Genomic DNA, 18559 nt, shown 5'->3' on the forward strand with positions numbered 1-18559 from the left:
GATGAGTTTGGAAAACTCTAATTTAATTTGATGATGAACAAACATTATTAAAATAATAAATTACAAAATTATTAATTTGATCTTACTTCATATTTGCTTAATTAATAATTTTGTTGTACAGATTTTACTTTGGGCCGAAAAATGAATTTCTGGCTTAAGCCCAATAACCAGCCTTGTTACATGTTTTATACCAAGTGGCTGAAATTTTATATTGATGGGCCAAGCTCAATGTTGATTACAACCAAGCCCATGGTTTTTTTTTTTTTTACAAGAGCTTCCTATGCTTGATCCAAATCCATCAGGAAAGCAAATGTTATTAATTGGGCCAGATTTGATATTTGATGCAACTAAGCCCAATTATATGCAATGCTAATTCCTCATGCATTACCCGAAAACAATGAAGAGGGAAGCCAAATTGTTCTCAACAGATCCAAAAATTCAAACATGTGTTGGATTTCAAATTACACTCAACTATCATTTATTACTTGGGAACTATGAGAGAGAAATTGACAAAGTGATGTGATTGCAAGCATCAAGGCTACACGTTTGTCAGTAAAAAGAGAAAGGGAAATTAATTCACTTTTATCTTTTGGTTCATTAACTACTATTTCTCTTTCCTCTCTCTCATTCATCTCTTTCTTGTTTCTCTTCTTTGGATATTACACAGAAAATATTGGTAGCCATGGAAGCAAAAGTGAGCTACCGAAAAGGAGAGAAAGCAAACCTAAAGACCGTCACTATGATGGCACGAAAAAGAAAAAGAAAAGTGAGCTTTGGCTGAGATATTCACCAAATGCGGTTAGATTTGGTGAGGCTATCTTGAGCCTTTCATGCTCAAAAATGGAAGAAGAAGATTCGGCCAGCTAGAGGAGATTCTTGAAGCATGGCTTGTCTTTGATTCTGCTCAACCACCACAGGGAGTAGCTAGAGTGGCGAAGTGATGGTTGAAGGCAGAGATTGAAGCAGATGAAGTCATTATCATCAGAAGGCATCAAGGGCCAGAAATCCATCTTGGAGAGGAAGCCAAGGATGGAGAGCCCGGATTGATGAAGGGTGATGATCAAGAAAGGACTAGAGGTAATTGCATGTTGGTTAATGCATGGTTATCTCTTCTCTCTCTGAGTGGCCGAACCGGTTCTGTGTTTGTTGAAGGAGGAAGAAGTTGGTTCGGTTTTGGCTTCAAGTGTGGAGGCTTTCCTCTTCTTTAAAAAAGGGGAACAACCACTGTTTGAAGCAAGGAGAAAATTTGAGAATGCAAGGCACAGAGTTCTCAGAGCTACCTGAGCTAACAGTTTTCTCTTCTCCTTCAATGTTTTCTGTTTTGTATTTTTCTGTTTAATTTTGTCATGTCTTGAGTCTCATGGAAAAAGGCAAACAGTGAGGTTTGTATGAAAAAGCCATAGAGCGGAAAAAGACAGAGAGTGCAAAATTAAAAGAAAAAGCCATAGATGTCTTAGAGTTCCTTTGTTCATCTATGTTGTGTATCATGATTCTGTGGGAATCCCCTTGTAAGTTGGGTTAGCACTTTACAAGTTGTAATCAGATTGATTATAGTGAAATTCCATCATGTTTGTGATGGAGACTGGATGTAGGCTGCACTGCACTTAGCAGCCGAACCAGGATATATCTGGGTGCAATCTTCTTCTTTTTCTACTCCATTTCTGTTTTTTACTACACAGGAGCAAAAGCCAGAATTATCTCGTGTCAAGTGACGAGACAAAACAAAGTTGCTCGTGTCCAGTGACGAGCAAAAACAGAAAAGTCTTCTCTGAAGGTCAGCAAGTGTTAGCATCAAAAAAAGGGGGCTAAGATTCAACCCCCCGTCTCTTAGCCACTGAAACCATCAGATAACATGATGAACTTGTTTATTTTTTGAAATACTATTAATGTTCTAATACAAGTTTGATTTCAAATGAAAATTAGATAAAAGTTTGTCTTGATTAAATTTATATTTATTTTGTATAAAAATAGGTTTATTTTGTTAGAAAAATCTAAAAAAATATCTAAAACAATTTTTTTTTTAATTTGATAAGGATGTAGTCACGCTTTAAAAGCGTGGCAATAAATTTATATAGGCACATGAATTAAAAAGTATGGCCATAGTTCAAATCTAGGTACGTTTAAGAAAGTATGGCTGTATGTCCATTAGAGAGCACACTTAAAAATATTACTATAGAATTATACATAAAGCCACACTTTTAAAGCGTGACAATAATTAACGGTGCGGCAACAAAGTAAGCATGGGCATAGCTCAATAAAAGTGTGCCAATAAAAAAACCGGTGCACTCTCATATGTGATCCTTGCAATGTGGTCGTTGCTAAAAAATCGTAGCCACAAGCTGTGGCTATATTTTTTCTCACTTTTTGACACATTTTAGAAGTGTGACAAAAGCTTATTTTTTTAGCGTAAAAATTGAATTACGATTTCATATAAGTGCTTAGAATTTGTTTGCAAACTCTTAAAATATATTAGTACAAATTTATTTGTGTATTTCAGTTAAGCTATCTCTATTTCAAGTGGTGCAAAAAATATTTGTTCGTGGTTTAAACGCTTAAAGTTTATTTATAAGTTCATAGACAATTAAAGTATGTTTCCTTCGGCAGAAAATTTATTATTGATTTTATTACTCAATTCGTCATCTGTTTGAGTATTATTAACTAATAGGTTTGGGTTGATGGGTTAGATTTGGTCGTTTGGGTTGGAATTGCGGTGATTTGGGCGACGGGAATAGGGTGGGGTTAGCGTGTTGGGAGATCTGTTTTAAAAATTTTGTAATTATCATTTCCCTCGAGAGTAAATTTGTCATGAAATTAAATTCTTAGGAGAATGACCATCTTAAAATTTATTAAATGTGAAGAAAAATTTTGAAAATAAAAGATATCGAAGAAGATTTTGATTTTAGGTAAAAGTATTGAGTACCGATACTTTACTATTATTAATTTATTATTAGAATGAGACCCGCGCGATGCGCGAGACGGTAAATTAATAAGAGAAAGTTTAGGGAGCTAATGACCTAAACGTACAATGTATACAACGAAGGTTTAGAAAGTATTAGAGATATGATTATTAGTGTTACATTGTTCTATCAAGTTACGTTTTTGGGATGAATGGTTTCAGGACATGGTATTAGAATTTTAGATCCGGAATGTCAAGAGTTCGAACCTTGGTGAACCTCGGATGGTTATTCTGGATAGTATAGGTGATGTTCATTTTATTCATAAATTTAGCCCATTGTACACATTGTACGTTTAGGCCATTGGCTCCCTAGCACTACTCAATTAATAATAGTATATAATAAATATTAAAAATGGTTATATTTTGTAGAAATAAATTAAATATGTTAAATTTAAAAGGTGTTTTATTTTAAATAATTTGTAGTACAAAAAATTTGGATGTTGGAGTTATACAAAGTGATATTTTTATTTGGTGGTTTGATTTTTCCATTTGTTTTAATTGATGGACTTAGTCATCTTATGTGGCGCTCGTCTTCCCTTTTTGTTGGTTGTTAGAGTTGCTGCTTTCTTCTTTTTGTCGTAGATTCTTGTGAAAACATGTTCTTTATGAATTGTTGAGTTTGATGCACTTTCTATTGTGTTATTTGGTTCTATCTTTATATGTATGTTCTTCTTCCGAAGATGTGTCTTGAATTTGTATGGTTTTCTTAATCTCTTGATGGGTGGTGCTTCAATGTCATTATTTCTCTGAAATGTCATTAGGTTTGAAGCAGTTGTGCCCAATAAATTTTTTGCGTCGCCATCAAATAGTACAAAAGTTGTTGTAACACTTTGATCTGAAACCTTTAATTGAATTCTGAACCTAAAATAAGTATTGGGTTAGCAACTAATAATTTGATAGATGAGATTATGAAAAGTATATAGAATTACCTTATTGTTGGATATTGTGGTGTTTGATTACATGTGCCACAAATGTAGTTGTTTCTTTTTTTTTATATGCTTTCTTCTGACACTTTTTTATATTTAACATAGTTCCATCCTAATTTGTCATCAATTTCGTTTATAGTTGCTAGAATTGTGAAGATCTTTTCCTTTTCCAATATTCAATTTATATTATCATTAGGTATATGGTATTTGAGTAAGTATGAATGTATGATGCATGTTGTGATTTTTTTGTCATACCTGATCATCAGATTCTCATTGCATGGCCATTAGATCTTGGATAGTTATTCGATTTCTAATCGTTCTGCTCTGAAAGAATGATGCCATATTGAGTAAGTTTGAATTTGAAATGTGCAGTTCGGAAATAAATTTTTTGTGCTAAATTTGATGTTATGTGAAAGAATAGTGATAAGAGACATATATATAGTTTAAATGGTATGTAATTTAAATACTTATAACGTAAAATTTATTATAATTAATAATATTATTATGACATTTGTAATATGGATATTTATTACTTTTAGTGAATTATTTATAAAAATTAATAAATTAATTGTTGCAGTTATAAATTTATTGTATTGTTTCTAACGGTAAGATATAATAAATATAGGAATATGAATTCAATGTATTTGTAGGTTACAAATTTATTGGATTCTATTTTTAATTTTTTATTTGAATATTTTATTTTTTTGCTAATTTGAAAATAATAATTGATTTGGCAAGAATTGAGTGGTTGATTCTAAAGTTGTGCCAAGTAAGCAATATTGCTGACATGGTATTAGTAGAAGAAAATAAATGTCTCAAAAATAATATGGTGCATGCTTATATATCTACTTTTATATATTAAGAATAGATAGATTATTGTCCTTGTAGTATAATATCCAATATGTATAATCGCTAGTGAAAATGAAAAAAAAAAAAGAAATATACAAAGATTAAAAGGTCACACTTGTAACTTTGTAAGAGAAGCAGCTACTGATGGGGGCTAAGAATCCTGTGTTTCTGGTTTAATATCTTCACCTGCTTGAGGTGTATGGATGCGACTCCTGAGGTCCTCAAACGCCTTCATGCTCTCTGCATCGAAGCCACCTGCAAACTGAAAGAGAGTTTCCCCACCACCGTTATTTTCTGCATCGGAACATGTTTATTTTTATCCTATAAATTAAACAGAAGTTTGTTAGATTTTTTGAAAATTTGACACCTATTTAAATGAAAAATGTGTATTTAATAAAAAAGATGCTCTAAAATAATAAATTAATTATTATTAAATTTATAATTTATATTATCTATTAAATCTAATATTTTTATTTAAAAATAATTAGGCTCTTATTTTTTTATTTTATTAATTTTCATATTTTAGAGAAGGTTGATCCATATGTAATAAACCTCTTCAGCACATGTAAAATTGTAAACAGAAACGGAAACAAAATAAGCTATGATTACCTGATGGACACGGAAAGCAAAACGAACACCTTGCAGTACCAAAAACTCTCTTGTTGGTTCCTTCTCAGGTCCAGATAATATATCAAGCTCTGACGCCACACGTTTCATGTACTTCTTTGCCAATTGCACTGAAGAAAGCTTGATCTGCAAATGTGATGTTTTATCACTTAAGTTACGTGTCAAACGACCATCAAACCAAGAAATTATTTCAAAAATAATACTAAAAAGATAATAATACAAATTTATTTTATTTAACTTAATATTTATAATTTTTTATATGTAATATTTATAATTATATATTTATTATATTTAAAATTATTTATTTATCTCAATAATAATTAAAAATATAAAATAAAAAAAATGAATGCATTAAAAAATGTCAAAATAAAAGTCAGTTATGGCACCCAAATTATAGCTTCCAAATATTATTTTTGTTGAAAAAGGATCTATGTACCTATGTGTTAATTATTTATTTTTGGTAGATTAATATTATGCGGATACTGCAAATCCGTATACGGCTACACTTGCAATGTATTCCATACACATAACTTGATGATAATATAACTATAATAGCAATGTGCATTGAACTGTGAACTACAACAGAGACTAGGTAACATACCTTGCCCACCACTCCAGAATCCATGAGCCAGTTTACAGGGATACCAAATTCCCTGTACCGCGAAATAGCCATATCTCTTGTGCGTAAGAGTGCATATACACTTTGCTCAACTCTGAAGGGACAATAACAAAACATTCAGTTTTCAAGCAACGATTGATTTGAATTGATTCATCTCAGAAAGATGCATACTTCTCAAGCAAAGAATACATCTTCTTTAGAGCCGCTTCGCACGAGAGTTTGGGATCATCGACAAAGGTTGAGACTTTATTCTCCAATTTCATCAGATCCTGATATTCAAATGCTGCTTCCCTTAGTGCATCGGCTTTCCCTTCAGGCCAATCAAAGTGCTTCAGCACAGCTCGTTCATCAACCTTGGCATAACACATAAAAAGAGTTAATATCATGCTGCATGATTATTTCCATGTAGTGGTTTTACGGGGCCTAATATTAATTCGAGTAATGATAGAGAACCGACTTTTTTTCCGCCAACATTAGCCAATTTTTTTATAATTATTTTGTTAATCTTAAATTCTAAACTCTAAATCCTAAATTATAAACCTAAACCTAAAGTTGATTAATATCGGCTAACTAGAAGTTGTTCCTTGTACTTTCTCTATTAATTCTTGATGCTGCATGACACATTATATGTATACCAGGAAGGAAAGTTCCTCATCTAGCCAGTTCACAAAGGCAACAAGGTCTTCGATTTCGGAAAACGATGCTGCTCGAACTTCAGTTGCCAAGGACATGACAAAATCACCTTGCGATTCTACATCAGCTTTGACCTATATCCCAAAAAACAAAATTTCAAAATCTGTTCTGACTTCAATAAGAAAGTAGCAAAAGAGATTAAAAATTTAAAAGAAACAATCCTTGAACATACAGCTAAGAGGAATGATGATCTGTTCTCAATTTCACCAATCATGTTGCTCCTTGCATCAGACGCATTACTTGTTGAAGAAGCTAACAGTGATGAAGTATCCTTCTTTGCCTCTCTTTTCATTAATGTTTGATAAAATTCGACTAGCTCTGGAGCTCGGTGAACTTTGTCGCCATCCATTGCTCCTCTCGATATGCTTCCTGGTGGAGGAGGTGGCGGTGGTGGCAGTGGAGCACCTGGAGGAGAAGGAGGAAGAGGCGGAGCAGATGGTACTCCGTTAGAAGGAGTCAGATTTGTGTCACTCGGAAGACGACCGGCTGGTTTAGGAGGTGGCCGAGGTATCCTAGTAGGCCTTTTCTCAATCTCTGCAAGCTTCATCTTGCTAATGCTTTGTGTGTCAACGCTCTTACCATCTTCAGATTCATCATTGGTACTGCCAGCAACAATTGTCTTCTCCTTTATTTGAGTTAGTTTCGGTGGCAGAGTTATAGACCTCTCTTTGCTCATGCCACTCAAACTTGAGTTATCGCCAAATTTTTGTGCTCTTGCTTTGTCAGCTTTTTCTTTGATCTGTTTCTCCCTGGCTAACGCCAATTTGTGCCGGTCTTTATACGCCGGATACTTTTCCTCCATTGATCCCTCAACTACTGACTTAGACATCAACTGGAATGAAGTTGCAACAGAATTCAGGGAATCATTATTGTTTGGAGTTCCAGGAGAATCAGAATTATTTTCCTGATCCCTTAGCCCAAATGTAGTGATGGCTACACTATCGCCTGCGTTTCGCAACATCAAGCTCTCCAGCGGACCCCTCGGCTTAACTCCCATACTCATCCTTCTTGGAGAAAGAGATCGAGCCGGCGAGGAAAGTGTACTATCATCTTTGGTCTTACCCCATTTCTTCAACTTCTGCATCAAGCCAGCTTTCTTGCTAAGGCTACTATATTTGCTAGTAGAGCTATCAATTGAGGTGTTGTCGAAATCTTCGCTTCCTGGGGAAGAAGGATGGGAGAAGTTGCTGTCTAGATCAGTGTCGCCTTGGCCACGTTCTGATCCGCCGGCGTATTCTAGCATTAGCTGCTTAGCCTTCTCTTGTGATTTCGGGCTGAGACTTTTGCTGAGGTCGCGAGCCGATACTTTTCCTTGGGGTGCTTGGTAGTTCCTGAGCTCATATCTCAAGCACGCATTAACCCAACGAAGGTATACCAGCTCTTCTACTTCACTGAACCTATTCATCTGAAGTCCTTCTACTTGCTTTAGAAGATCTTCATTTGCATGCCTCACTTTGTTCACCTCTTCTTTTACCTTGGCCACCATTTCACTCTGTAGGTAACGTTCTTAAAAATAAGGTTACACTCATCATAAAAACGACTAAAACATATTACCTTCACAATAGAAGATTTCAACGAATTTACATAGCTTTTCAAAGGAACTTTCTTCTGAAATATTATATGTTTCGTTAAATAATAAGCTCAACATTAATGAAACATAGTCCAATAAAGTGCAGAAGGAAGAAATGAATTTAAACATTACATTTTGGCTTCACTATTATTTCTTTTTTATTTTGGTTCCTATATTTTCTTTTTGTGCTTTTGGTCCAGTAAAATTAAAACAATGTCTATTTTAATCTAAAAAATGATATATGTATACTGAAATTCAGCTACCAAATCAGTTATAACATGTGTTGTTTAATTCATTTTCAATGTAACATTTTGTATTTCAACACATATTCTGCATGAGTGGTAGATTTGGTAGTTGATTTTAGTGTATACATACCTACCACTATTTGACGTGACACACCAGTATTAATTTTCTGTAAGGGGCATAGTTCAAGACAACACAAACAAAACATACATGTAATGGTGCATGATTGATTTCCATTGATATTTCGGGTGCTTTCAACTGGGAGTTCTTAGGTTTTGGTGATTCAAAGCTTCAAAAATATGAAACTGTATCTTTAGGACTCTAACCTCTGTCATAGTCGAGAGCTCAGCGACTTTGGATTCGGCCGTGTTGAGTTTAACGGTTAATTCTCGCTTCTCATGTTGAAGCTCTTTGTTTCTTCTCTTAAGCTCCACCACTTGGACCTCTAAATCGTTCGCAGCTTTGAGTTTCTTCTCAATTTCTGCATCTTTTCTCACCGCGTCTTCTTCTTTCAGCTGAAGACCAGAAACTTGCTGCTTAAGCAACAGCAACTGTCCTTTTGTTTGGTTAGCTTCAAGCTGCATCTGCCTCTGTAGCTCCTTGATCTTGTTTCTCGCTACCTCGAGTTCTCTTTTGGCCGAGCTTCCTCCATTCGCAAGCTCTTCTTGAAGCTTCTTTCTCTCTGCCTGCAATGAATTGATCTTATTATTGAGCATATCGATTTCTACTGTCTTGATCTTCAGCTGCCTTTGTAACTCGACGATATCCGATTCTTGTTCCTTCAGTCCATAGTATTCGAGCAACTCTCCTTCGAGTTTCACTTCCCTCTCTTCCAATTCCTTAACAAGCATTCGCAACCGATCTAGCTCGCTCGCATTGTTCGCCATCTCTAGTTCATAAACTGTGTCTTTCTCGCCTCGTACGGGAAACTCGATCTCTCCCGATAGGAGATGTTCGAATTCTGGTAAAATATCATCTTCGAAGTCGTTAGCTCTGTTAATTATGCTGCTGATTCGCTTAACCTCCTCTTTCTCCTCTTCCTCCTCCTTCTAAAAAAAACACATCCAAAGAAACAAAGTTAACAAAGATAAGGAAAGTTCTTATTTGGCCAATTGATATGAACATGAAAGAGAGTGCATTAATAAAAAAAAAATACACTTGATTCCGTTATTTAATTAGTCTATTCTGTTTAACTAATCCAAGAAAACTACACTAAATTTTTAAAAAGTTATTATCATTTCATTAACATAAGATTGATTATTTTCAATTAAAAACATGATGAAGTTCTTCTTTACAAACTTACATCCTTCTTATCGAGCTCTGCTTCTTTGCCCTCACCTTGACGCTTTCTACTTCTTGCTTCACCATGTTCTGAGATATTAACTCATAGGGTCAATCTTATAATCCTAAATTCGATTGGCAACAAATATGAATCATGAATCCCAAAATATTATTATTTAAAAGTAAAAAAAAAAAAAAAAAAAAAGATTAGTGAATAAGAAAATCAAGTACCTGATTTTGAGCCTTTAACATTCAGCTGCTTAACTGTATATGCTGCAAGTGAAGCAGCAACTACAAGTCCTAACCTTACTATCATGAATCTTTAGCTGTTTGAAATACCTTAATTTTGCATCGATAGTTTAAACACGAAACCCATTTCAAGAACCACCCTCCACCACCCATTTTCCAGAACCTCCATAACTGAAATTTTCAAACCATTATATGATAGAGAATTAAGTTAAGCCCAACCCATGTTTAGAAGATTCATTTATATGAATAATATTTCAATGGCAGATACACACAATTGGGTTTATCATCTTATCAGGTTTATGAAACTTCCTAAGAGAAACAGCAACCACCAATAACTAGAGGCCAATGTTAGTCCCAATAAATTGACAAATATATACATATATATACATATTTTAATGTTTATTTTTTTCTCAAAAGGAATATTCATAGTTAAAGCCAGGCAGAAGAACAAGACTGAAAACGACTAGTGACAGTAAAATTAGAAATGCAGACATGTTCCGCAGTGGCTTTGTTATTTGGTGGTTTGCTTATTCCATAATTCTTGATTTTAAGGTTAATTCTACTTTAGTATTTTTTTTTTATTTTTTCTAAGATAAATTACTGAATTAGTACTATAATGAGAAATATGTTGTTCTGTTTCTGTACATCATTTAATGCAGCATTCACACATGATTGATATTGTATATTTTTCCAACCAATATCCTCCTATGTATTTACATATTATTGATAATTAATTTTATTTATTGGATTTTTTGTTATTTAGTATTTTATTTTGTTAAAATTTCATTAGTTAATTGGGATGTCTTATACCGAATAATAAGAATGATAATAATTTTGATGTGTTTGAATTTCAACCATTCAATCTATTAAATTGGTCAAATGGTCATTAGTCTGTATTTGAAGACAAGATCAAGAGCTAACTCTAATAATTATATATGTATTATGTATTTTTATTAATAAATAAATTTAAGTGTATAACTTATTTGTGAAAACATTGAATACAAATAATAACTTTGGTTCTCAATGATTATTTTTTTGTTCTCACGAAAACAAAGATAAAAAAGACGTTATGACAAAATAAAATCTAATAAAAACCTTTTGTGTTCTTGCACTTGACAAAGGACCCACAAATAAAATCTCATAATCAAGGGACTTCTATTTGTCTGATTAATGGGAATAGAATAGAAGTTTTCTTATTTATTTTCGGAACAGGTGGGTCCAGCAGCTTATCGGCAAGGTCTAATTGGGTTTTAACTGAAAAGAAATAAGAATTGAGGATAGAAAAGCTAAATACAGAAACCAAGATATGATCAAGTAAAGTAAAGCGTGAAGTTTTACTCGGTGGACTAAAGCAAATGGAAGCTATTGGACATTGGCAAGAAAGAAAAAGAATGCAAAAGAAAAAGTGCCCGTTCCATTATTATGTTTCTTCCCAAGTCCACATCACATTGTTAATCTTTTTGGCATTTCTCTTGAACTAACATTTCTTGGTTGTGGTTGCTCAGTTGTTTAAGGAGTATGTATTCAAAACTGAAATAATAATAATAATAATAATAATAATAATATCACATATAAATTAAAAATAAATTAAATAATACATATATCTATACACAAATAAATTATGATTATAATAGTTAATTTAATAGCTATTTTTTGTGTAATAATAATAATAATAATAATAATAATAATAATAATAGGATTCGTGTGTGTGGGAAATTTTCTGCTGTAGTATATTTCTTGCTAGTTGCTACTAAGCTTGACCAACTTAACGATGTTGTCTGAAAACCCAGAATTGTCATTTCGCATCCGATCCGTTCATGAAAAACGACAGAGAATTTCCCCAAACACCCACAATCCTCCAAATCAATGCAAAAGCATAAGTGGATGGTATTACAGATAGAAAATCGTATTATAGCATTGACAAGTAGAAACATATACCAGAAGACAGCTAGACGAAGCCATTTGTTGCCTTGTTGGTGTGGGCCTGACAATAAAAGGTATACCTGTGTTAGTGACTTAGTGTGTTTGCTGTAAACGAAGACAAGAAAAAAACCGAAAGAATTTCATTTTTCCTTCCTACAGAGCACAAACAACAAAAAAAAATAATTTTGATGAAGTAAAACTTATTACACGTCCAATCACATCCATGCATTTATATGATCATTTAAATTATTAATATAAAAAATAATTATCAAAATTTAACGATATAACGATATGTAATTAAATACTAGTATATTAATAATATATTCAAATTAAATTAAAAAAAAATGTCTAGGCTAATAAAACTTCTTCCGAAAGATAAGGAAGATAAAATACTCAAAAAATTTGTAATCGTCATAAAAATAATTAAAAAATAATTTTTTATATGGATAAATTAATAAAATAATATTTAAAATATATTTTGTTAACAAAAAAATTTTGAAAGACACGAATAATAAATAAAAAAATGTTAGGAGTTAATAATTTTTTATTAATATTAGTCAATATTTTGAGTCAACATCTTATTTTTATACTATTGGAGTTTAGGATTTATGATTTAGTATTTTTTGTTTAGAATTTAATCTTTAAAATTTAGTATTAGTCAAGTATTGAAAAAATAATAAAATTTATTAATCATGTAAGATTGCTCACAAACAAACTACTCAAAAAGAGTTAAAAAATGTAACTAAAATAACAAAAATGTATTATATTTTCATAAGTTGCAAATAACTTGTGTAACATCCTAATATTCAGATCCTTATACTTGAGTTATAAGTCAATGATAATAAGGTGGTACGACTCTCAATGTGAAATTATGATATCTACATATGTATAATTGCAGAAAGTATTAGACGAGAAGTCTGAAAAGGAGTTAAATAAATCGCGAACGGATAACACTCTTGCATCGATAAAACAGAAGATAAAGGCGTATTCGAAAAGCGATATAAAGTAAAACATTAAAGAATAACAGAATAAAGATAGGATATAAATATATAACATAGTAAATAGCCACTAGTCGCGACCTACAAAGTTTAGGCCGGCTAGAGTTACAGAATTTAAAATAAGTTTGATAACAATATCTCCTATCTCTCCTAAAATATACATAAATGCCTCTATAATCAAGTTTTCAAAAGGAATAAATACATAATATATTTTTTTTAAAAACAAGTACAGAGAGAGTCTAAACAAAATATAAACAGAGTCCAAATTTCTTAGCCATCTCTCAGATGAACTACAACTTATTGCTGAGCACCTGAACTTACATATGAAGAACAAGAGATATATATAGAATGAGAACCCTAACACATGGGTTCCCAATACAGTAAAAGTGTCAAATAAATACAATGCATTATAATAGGAACTCACTAAGCATCTTAAACTTTCTTTCATCAATTATTCACCCTAAGTTTTCACTAATCCATGAATTAGGCAACTGTCTTAGGGGATATTAAGTCTAATTCAATTTTTCATCTTTTTCAACTTTCCAAACTTTTCAACTTACAATTTATTACAGTATCATAACCAAAACCAGCACCATCCCTCACGTCAACCAACACTAGCATGAGAGACCTCTCAGTTGTACAAACACAAGCAATACAAACAAGTAATTCAAGTATAGCAATTAGCACATAATCATGTAACAGACAATTTGCTTATGACTTGATATGCTTGCCTTTGAATGGACTTGATTTTATTTTGGGCTTGGATTGGTTGTTAAATCATCATGTGTTGCTATACTGTTTTGAACATTCTATTCAACTTTTGTCTGAAGGATTAGAAGGGTCGGTAATAGCTTGGAGTTATTACTTGAACTTTGTGATGGTGAATTATAGTAAGAATGAGTGTCAGGAGTATGTGTTGTTAGCCGCTAGCTCGTCAGAAGATAAATAAAATTTATATCAAATTCCGGTAGTGAATGAATTTCTCAAGGTATTTCCCGATGCAATACTTGAATTTCTCCCTCCTCGAGAGAGAGAATTTGTAAATAGAATTAGTGTCGGGAGCATGACTAATCTCAATTATGCAGTATAAAATAATGCCATTGGAGCTGGCAGAACTTAAGGGTCAATTAGAGGAATTGATGGATAAGAGATTTATTCGATCAAGTGTTTCTTCGTGGGAGGCACCTGTCTTGTTACTAAAGAAGATGGATGGTAGTATGCGATTGTGTGGGAATTACAGGAAATTGAATAAGGTGGCGGTGAAGATTAAGTATCCTTTACCGAGAATAGATGACTTGATGGATCAATTGTACGTAAGGATCCAATGTTTTGTCCAAGATTGACTTGAGGTCATGTTATCATTAGATATGGGTGAGAGAGGAAGATATTCCTAAGACAGCCTTCATGACTCGTTATGGTCATTACGAGTACACTGTGATGTCCTTTGGGTTGACAAATTTTCCTGCTATATTCATGGATTACATGAATAGGGTATTTCGACCTTTCCTTGACAAGTTTGTTGTGATTTTTATCGATGATATTATGATATACTCTAAGAATGCGAAGGAGCACGAAGAGCACTGGCGAATAGTTTTACAAATCCTCTATGCAAAGCTTTCTAAGTGCAAGTTTTGAAAGGAAGAAGTGAAGTTCTTAGGGCATGTGGTAAGCTGAGAAGGCATAACAGTGGATCTTGCTGAAGTTGAAGCAGTGACTGAATGGGGACAGCCAACAACCGTGACAGAGGTAAGAAGTTTCTTGGGCTTAGCTAAGTATTACCGAAGATTTATTAAGGGCTTCTCATAGATTGCCTTGCCTATGACCAAGTTGACTCGTAAAGATACGTTATTTGTATGGACGTCCAAATGTGAGGAGAGTTTTCAGACTCTGAAGGAGAGGATAACTATAGCGCCAGTGCTCGTATTGCCTGAATCCTATGAATAGTTTGAATTATACTCTGATGCCTCATTGAAGGGCTTAGGGTGTGTGCTGAGGCAACACCAGAACGTGGTGGCCTTTGCTTTGTGACAGTTGAGGCCACACGAAGCAAATTATCCTCCTACTCATAACTTGAAACTTGTTGCAGTTGTGTTTGCATTGAAAGTGTGGAGGCACTATCTTTATGGAGTAAAATTTCGAGTCTTTTCTGATCACAAGAGCCTGAAGTATCTCTTTGATCAGAAAGAACTCAATATGCATAAGAAGTGATGGATGGAGTTGTTAAAGAATTATGATTTTGAACTAAACTATCACCCGAAGAAAGCGAATTTAGTGGCAAATGCCTTGAGTATAAAATCTCTAAGCATTGCTTGGATGATGATTAAGAAAGAATCGCTGTTGAGTAAGTTTGCAGATCTTAAATTGGGCGTCAGAGAGGTGGCTGGAAGTGTTTGCTTAAACCAGGTGCATATCTCTAGCAACTTCAAGGCTGACATTCAGAAAACTCAGCAGGATGATCAAGAGCTATAAAAAATTGGGCAAGGAGAATGGGGAGGAATTATCTAGGACAGAAAGGGAATTTGAAGATATAAGGGGAGAATCTATGTAGCAATCATAGGAGATTTGCGACACAAAGTGTTGATAGAGGATCACATGAGCAGGTTCTCAATTCACCCTGGAGCTATCAAGATGTACCATGACGTGAAACAGATGCTCTAGTGGCCAGAAATAAAAAATGATATGGCAGTAAGTGTCTTACGTATCAAAAAGTGAAGATAGAGCACTAAAAGCCATCCAAAACGTTGCAACCACTTGAGATTCCATGATAGAATCGGAAAGGTATTGTTATGGATTTTGTGTCGAGCTTACCGAGGACTAGAGCAGGATATGATGCGGTGTGGCTAATTATGGATTGGTTGACAAAGTCTGCTCATTTCTTGCCAATTTGTATGAACTATTCTTTGGAGAAACTGGCGAGATTGTATATCAAGGAGATAGTGAGGTTACACGCAGTGCCTACGACCATAGTGTCGGATAAGGATCTCCGATTCATTTCGAGATTTTGGTGAGCCTTTCAGAAGGCATTTGGAACCCAATTGTGTTTGAACATGGCATACCATCCTCAAACCAATGGCCAATTAAAGAGGACGATTCAAACTCTAGAGGATATGTTGAGAGCGTGTGTGTTGGATCAACCAGCTAATTGGGATTGTTACATACCTTTAGTGGAGTTTGTGTACAATAACGGTTACCATGCAAGCATCGGAATAGCTCCGTACGAGGCTTTGTGTGGGAGAAAGTGCAAATCTCCGTTGTGTTGGTATAAGGCCAGAGAATCAAGTTTGTTGGGTTCTGAATTAGTGGTAAAAACCACAGAACAGATTAAGAGAATCCTTACTGCTCAGAGTCGTCAAAAAAGTTATGCTTATTAGAGGCGTAAGCCTTTGGAGTTTGAAGAGGGCGATCATGTATTCTTGAAGGTTACTCCAACTGCGGGAGTGGGTAGAACTATAAAGACAAAGAAGTTAAACCTTCATTACATTAGTCCGTTTCAAATTCTAAAGAGGATTGGGCCAGTGGCTTACTAGATGGCCTTATCGCCACACCTTTCGAATCTGCATGATATATTTCACATTTTGCAGTTTGAGAATGACACATTTGATGTGACCCATGTGCTAGAGCCAGAATCGGTTCAATTGAGAGAAAATATGACATTTCAAGTTGCTCCGGTCAGAGTTGATGACGTTAGTGTCAAGAGACTCCATGGAAAAGAAATTTCATTAGTGAAAGTTGCTTGAAAACCACGGATGAGGGATCTGATGTCTAGTCCATTGTCTCTACTGTTGTATATAATCTATCTCTGTTGTGTGTGTTATGATCTTTTGATACACGTTTTTATTTGGATGACTGTAACTTGACTGGTAGGATTTACATTTGAATTTCTAAATTTTTGTGCCTAACAAAACCTTCTGTGTAGGCATTTTTATTTTCTTAATGACAAAAGAGAGAGTAAAAATAAAAAATGAATTGAATGATGAATGTTGTTAGAAAATACTATACTTTTTGGTACTATTTGGTTCTGTTTAAAGCTGTTTTATGGCTGGTTGGAGCTACTTCATTGATTTGAGAATTGTTAGTTTATTAAATTTTTTTTTAATGTATTATTAGGCTGGCTTTAAAGTTGAAAGATTTGGTAGACCAAGATGTTCTAGTAAATTTGTGGATACTAGGAAAATTATTGACACTACCTTTAAGAAAAAGCACACGTTTAGGGGGAGCTATCTGAATGAAAGAAAGGGAGAGATCCACATGAAGTTGGAACATTAAAGAGAAGTATCATTAACTTTTCTCACTTCTTTTAATTACAATTCATTTTCTTAAATAATGTTTGTTATTAAGAAAGAAATTGTTGAATTTGAAAAATCAAAAATAATAATTTGATAATGACTAACATTATAATTTGGGTTAAAAGTCTAAAAGTGTAGTTGATGTATGTGTTCATTGTGCAGAAAATCAAAATATGTAAAACAAACCTAAAACTCCCAAGAGCTAGCACTTGTTCTCATCTCTGGCCCATATTCAATGTGTCCAACACTCTAACCAAACACTCTTCTCTCTTCTGATCATAACCCATGTGACTAACTTTAAATCAATGATGAAAAGTTTTACAAATAAAAAGGTATGTGCAGATTAGGATTCCATCACAATGAAAATGGTAATCACCAAGCCTAAGCATCAAAGAGAAAAAAGGAAAAAAAAAGGTCAGATGTTGGTACTAAAAGCAAAAATCAAATCAAAGGTTGAATCGGAAGACATATCAGCATAACAGTCCCATTCTTGTGCAAGAACTCTAGCTTGTTGAAGCTACTCTTCTTTTTGCTGCACATTTTCGGATAAGAAGAAGAAAATAGAGGTCACAATTGAAACTTGAGATCAAAGAATAAATCAATGGGTCAGATTATTGAAGTCAAAGAAAAAGGAAGAAAGAGAAGCAATTAGGTAAGGATTTAAGACAAACTCTACAAACCATGAATCACTATTATTGTCACATCTCTCATCTGTGTCTCTGCTCTAATTTTTGGAGAAGAAGAACAAAGTTAAAGATGTTTAATCAAGCTCAAATTTTGGAAGCTTTACTCTTATTTAAAAGGGTAAACGGCTAGACATTGAAGCAAGGAGAGTAAGTACAATATTTGGGTCTTCATAGCTTTTGAGCTAAACCTTCTTCATGGTTTTACATTGAATTTTCTGTTTTTCAGTTTTATCCTTCTTTCTTTTTCATTCAATAGAAAAAAGCAAACATGTAAAGTATTAGTAAAAGTCATTGAGAAAAAAGTCAAATAGAGTAATCGTAGAAAAAAGTCAGAAAATTATTTTTAATCTCTTTTGTATTTTTATTTTATATTCATGATCCAGATAAGATTTCCTTACTAAGTTAGGTGAGCACTTAGTGGTTGAAAATTTAGGAGTGAATTTATCCAAATCAAGTTTGGATAGAAGGTTAATTTGTCCTTCATAAGAGGATTTGGTAGAACTCTTGAAATTGGTGGTTGTTAACTTTGAGAAAGATAGTGAAAATTCCACCACACTTATGGTAAAAACTAAATATAAACCTCATTGCACATAGTAATTGAACCAAAATACATAGTTGTGTCATTTACTCTTCCTTATTCTGTTTCTGTTTTC

General features: G+C 33.6%; 1 protein-coding gene across 4 annotated transcripts; it reads right to left on the reverse strand.

The window, feature by feature from the left end:
- Positions 1 to 4693: 4693 nt before the first annotated feature.
- Positions 4694 to 10503, reverse strand: LOC112802698 (protein CHUP1, chloroplastic). Of its 4 annotated transcripts, none has more exons than XM_025846023.3 (9): positions 9996 to 10503; positions 9787 to 9854; positions 8810 to 9532; positions 6843 to 8162; positions 6613 to 6744; positions 6149 to 6330; positions 5960 to 6071; positions 5341 to 5484; positions 4694 to 4993 (listed from the first exon to the last, which is right to left on the reverse strand). In XM_025846023.3, the coding sequence occupies exons 1-9, from the start codon at positions 10078 to 10080 to the stop codon at positions 4883 to 4885; spliced, it is 2877 nt and encodes a 958-aa protein (XP_025701808.1). In that variant the 5' UTR covers positions 10081 to 10503; the 3' UTR covers positions 4694 to 4882. The 4 variants fall into 4 exon arrangements, with proteins under 4 accessions (XP_025701808.1, XP_025701810.1, XP_025701809.1 ...); XM_025846025.3 differs by having other exon boundaries at positions 4694 to 5052; XM_025846024.3 differs by having other exon boundaries at positions 8810 to 9529; positions 9996 to 10407.
- Positions 10504 to 18559: the final 8056 nt, after the last annotated feature.

This window comes from Arachis hypogaea, chromosome 5 (assembly GCF_003086295.3).
Source record: "Arachis hypogaea cultivar Tifrunner chromosome 5, arahy.Tifrunner.gnm2.J5K5, whole genome shotgun sequence".
NCBI lineage: Eukaryota > Viridiplantae > Streptophyta > Magnoliopsida > Fabales > Fabaceae > Arachis > Arachis hypogaea.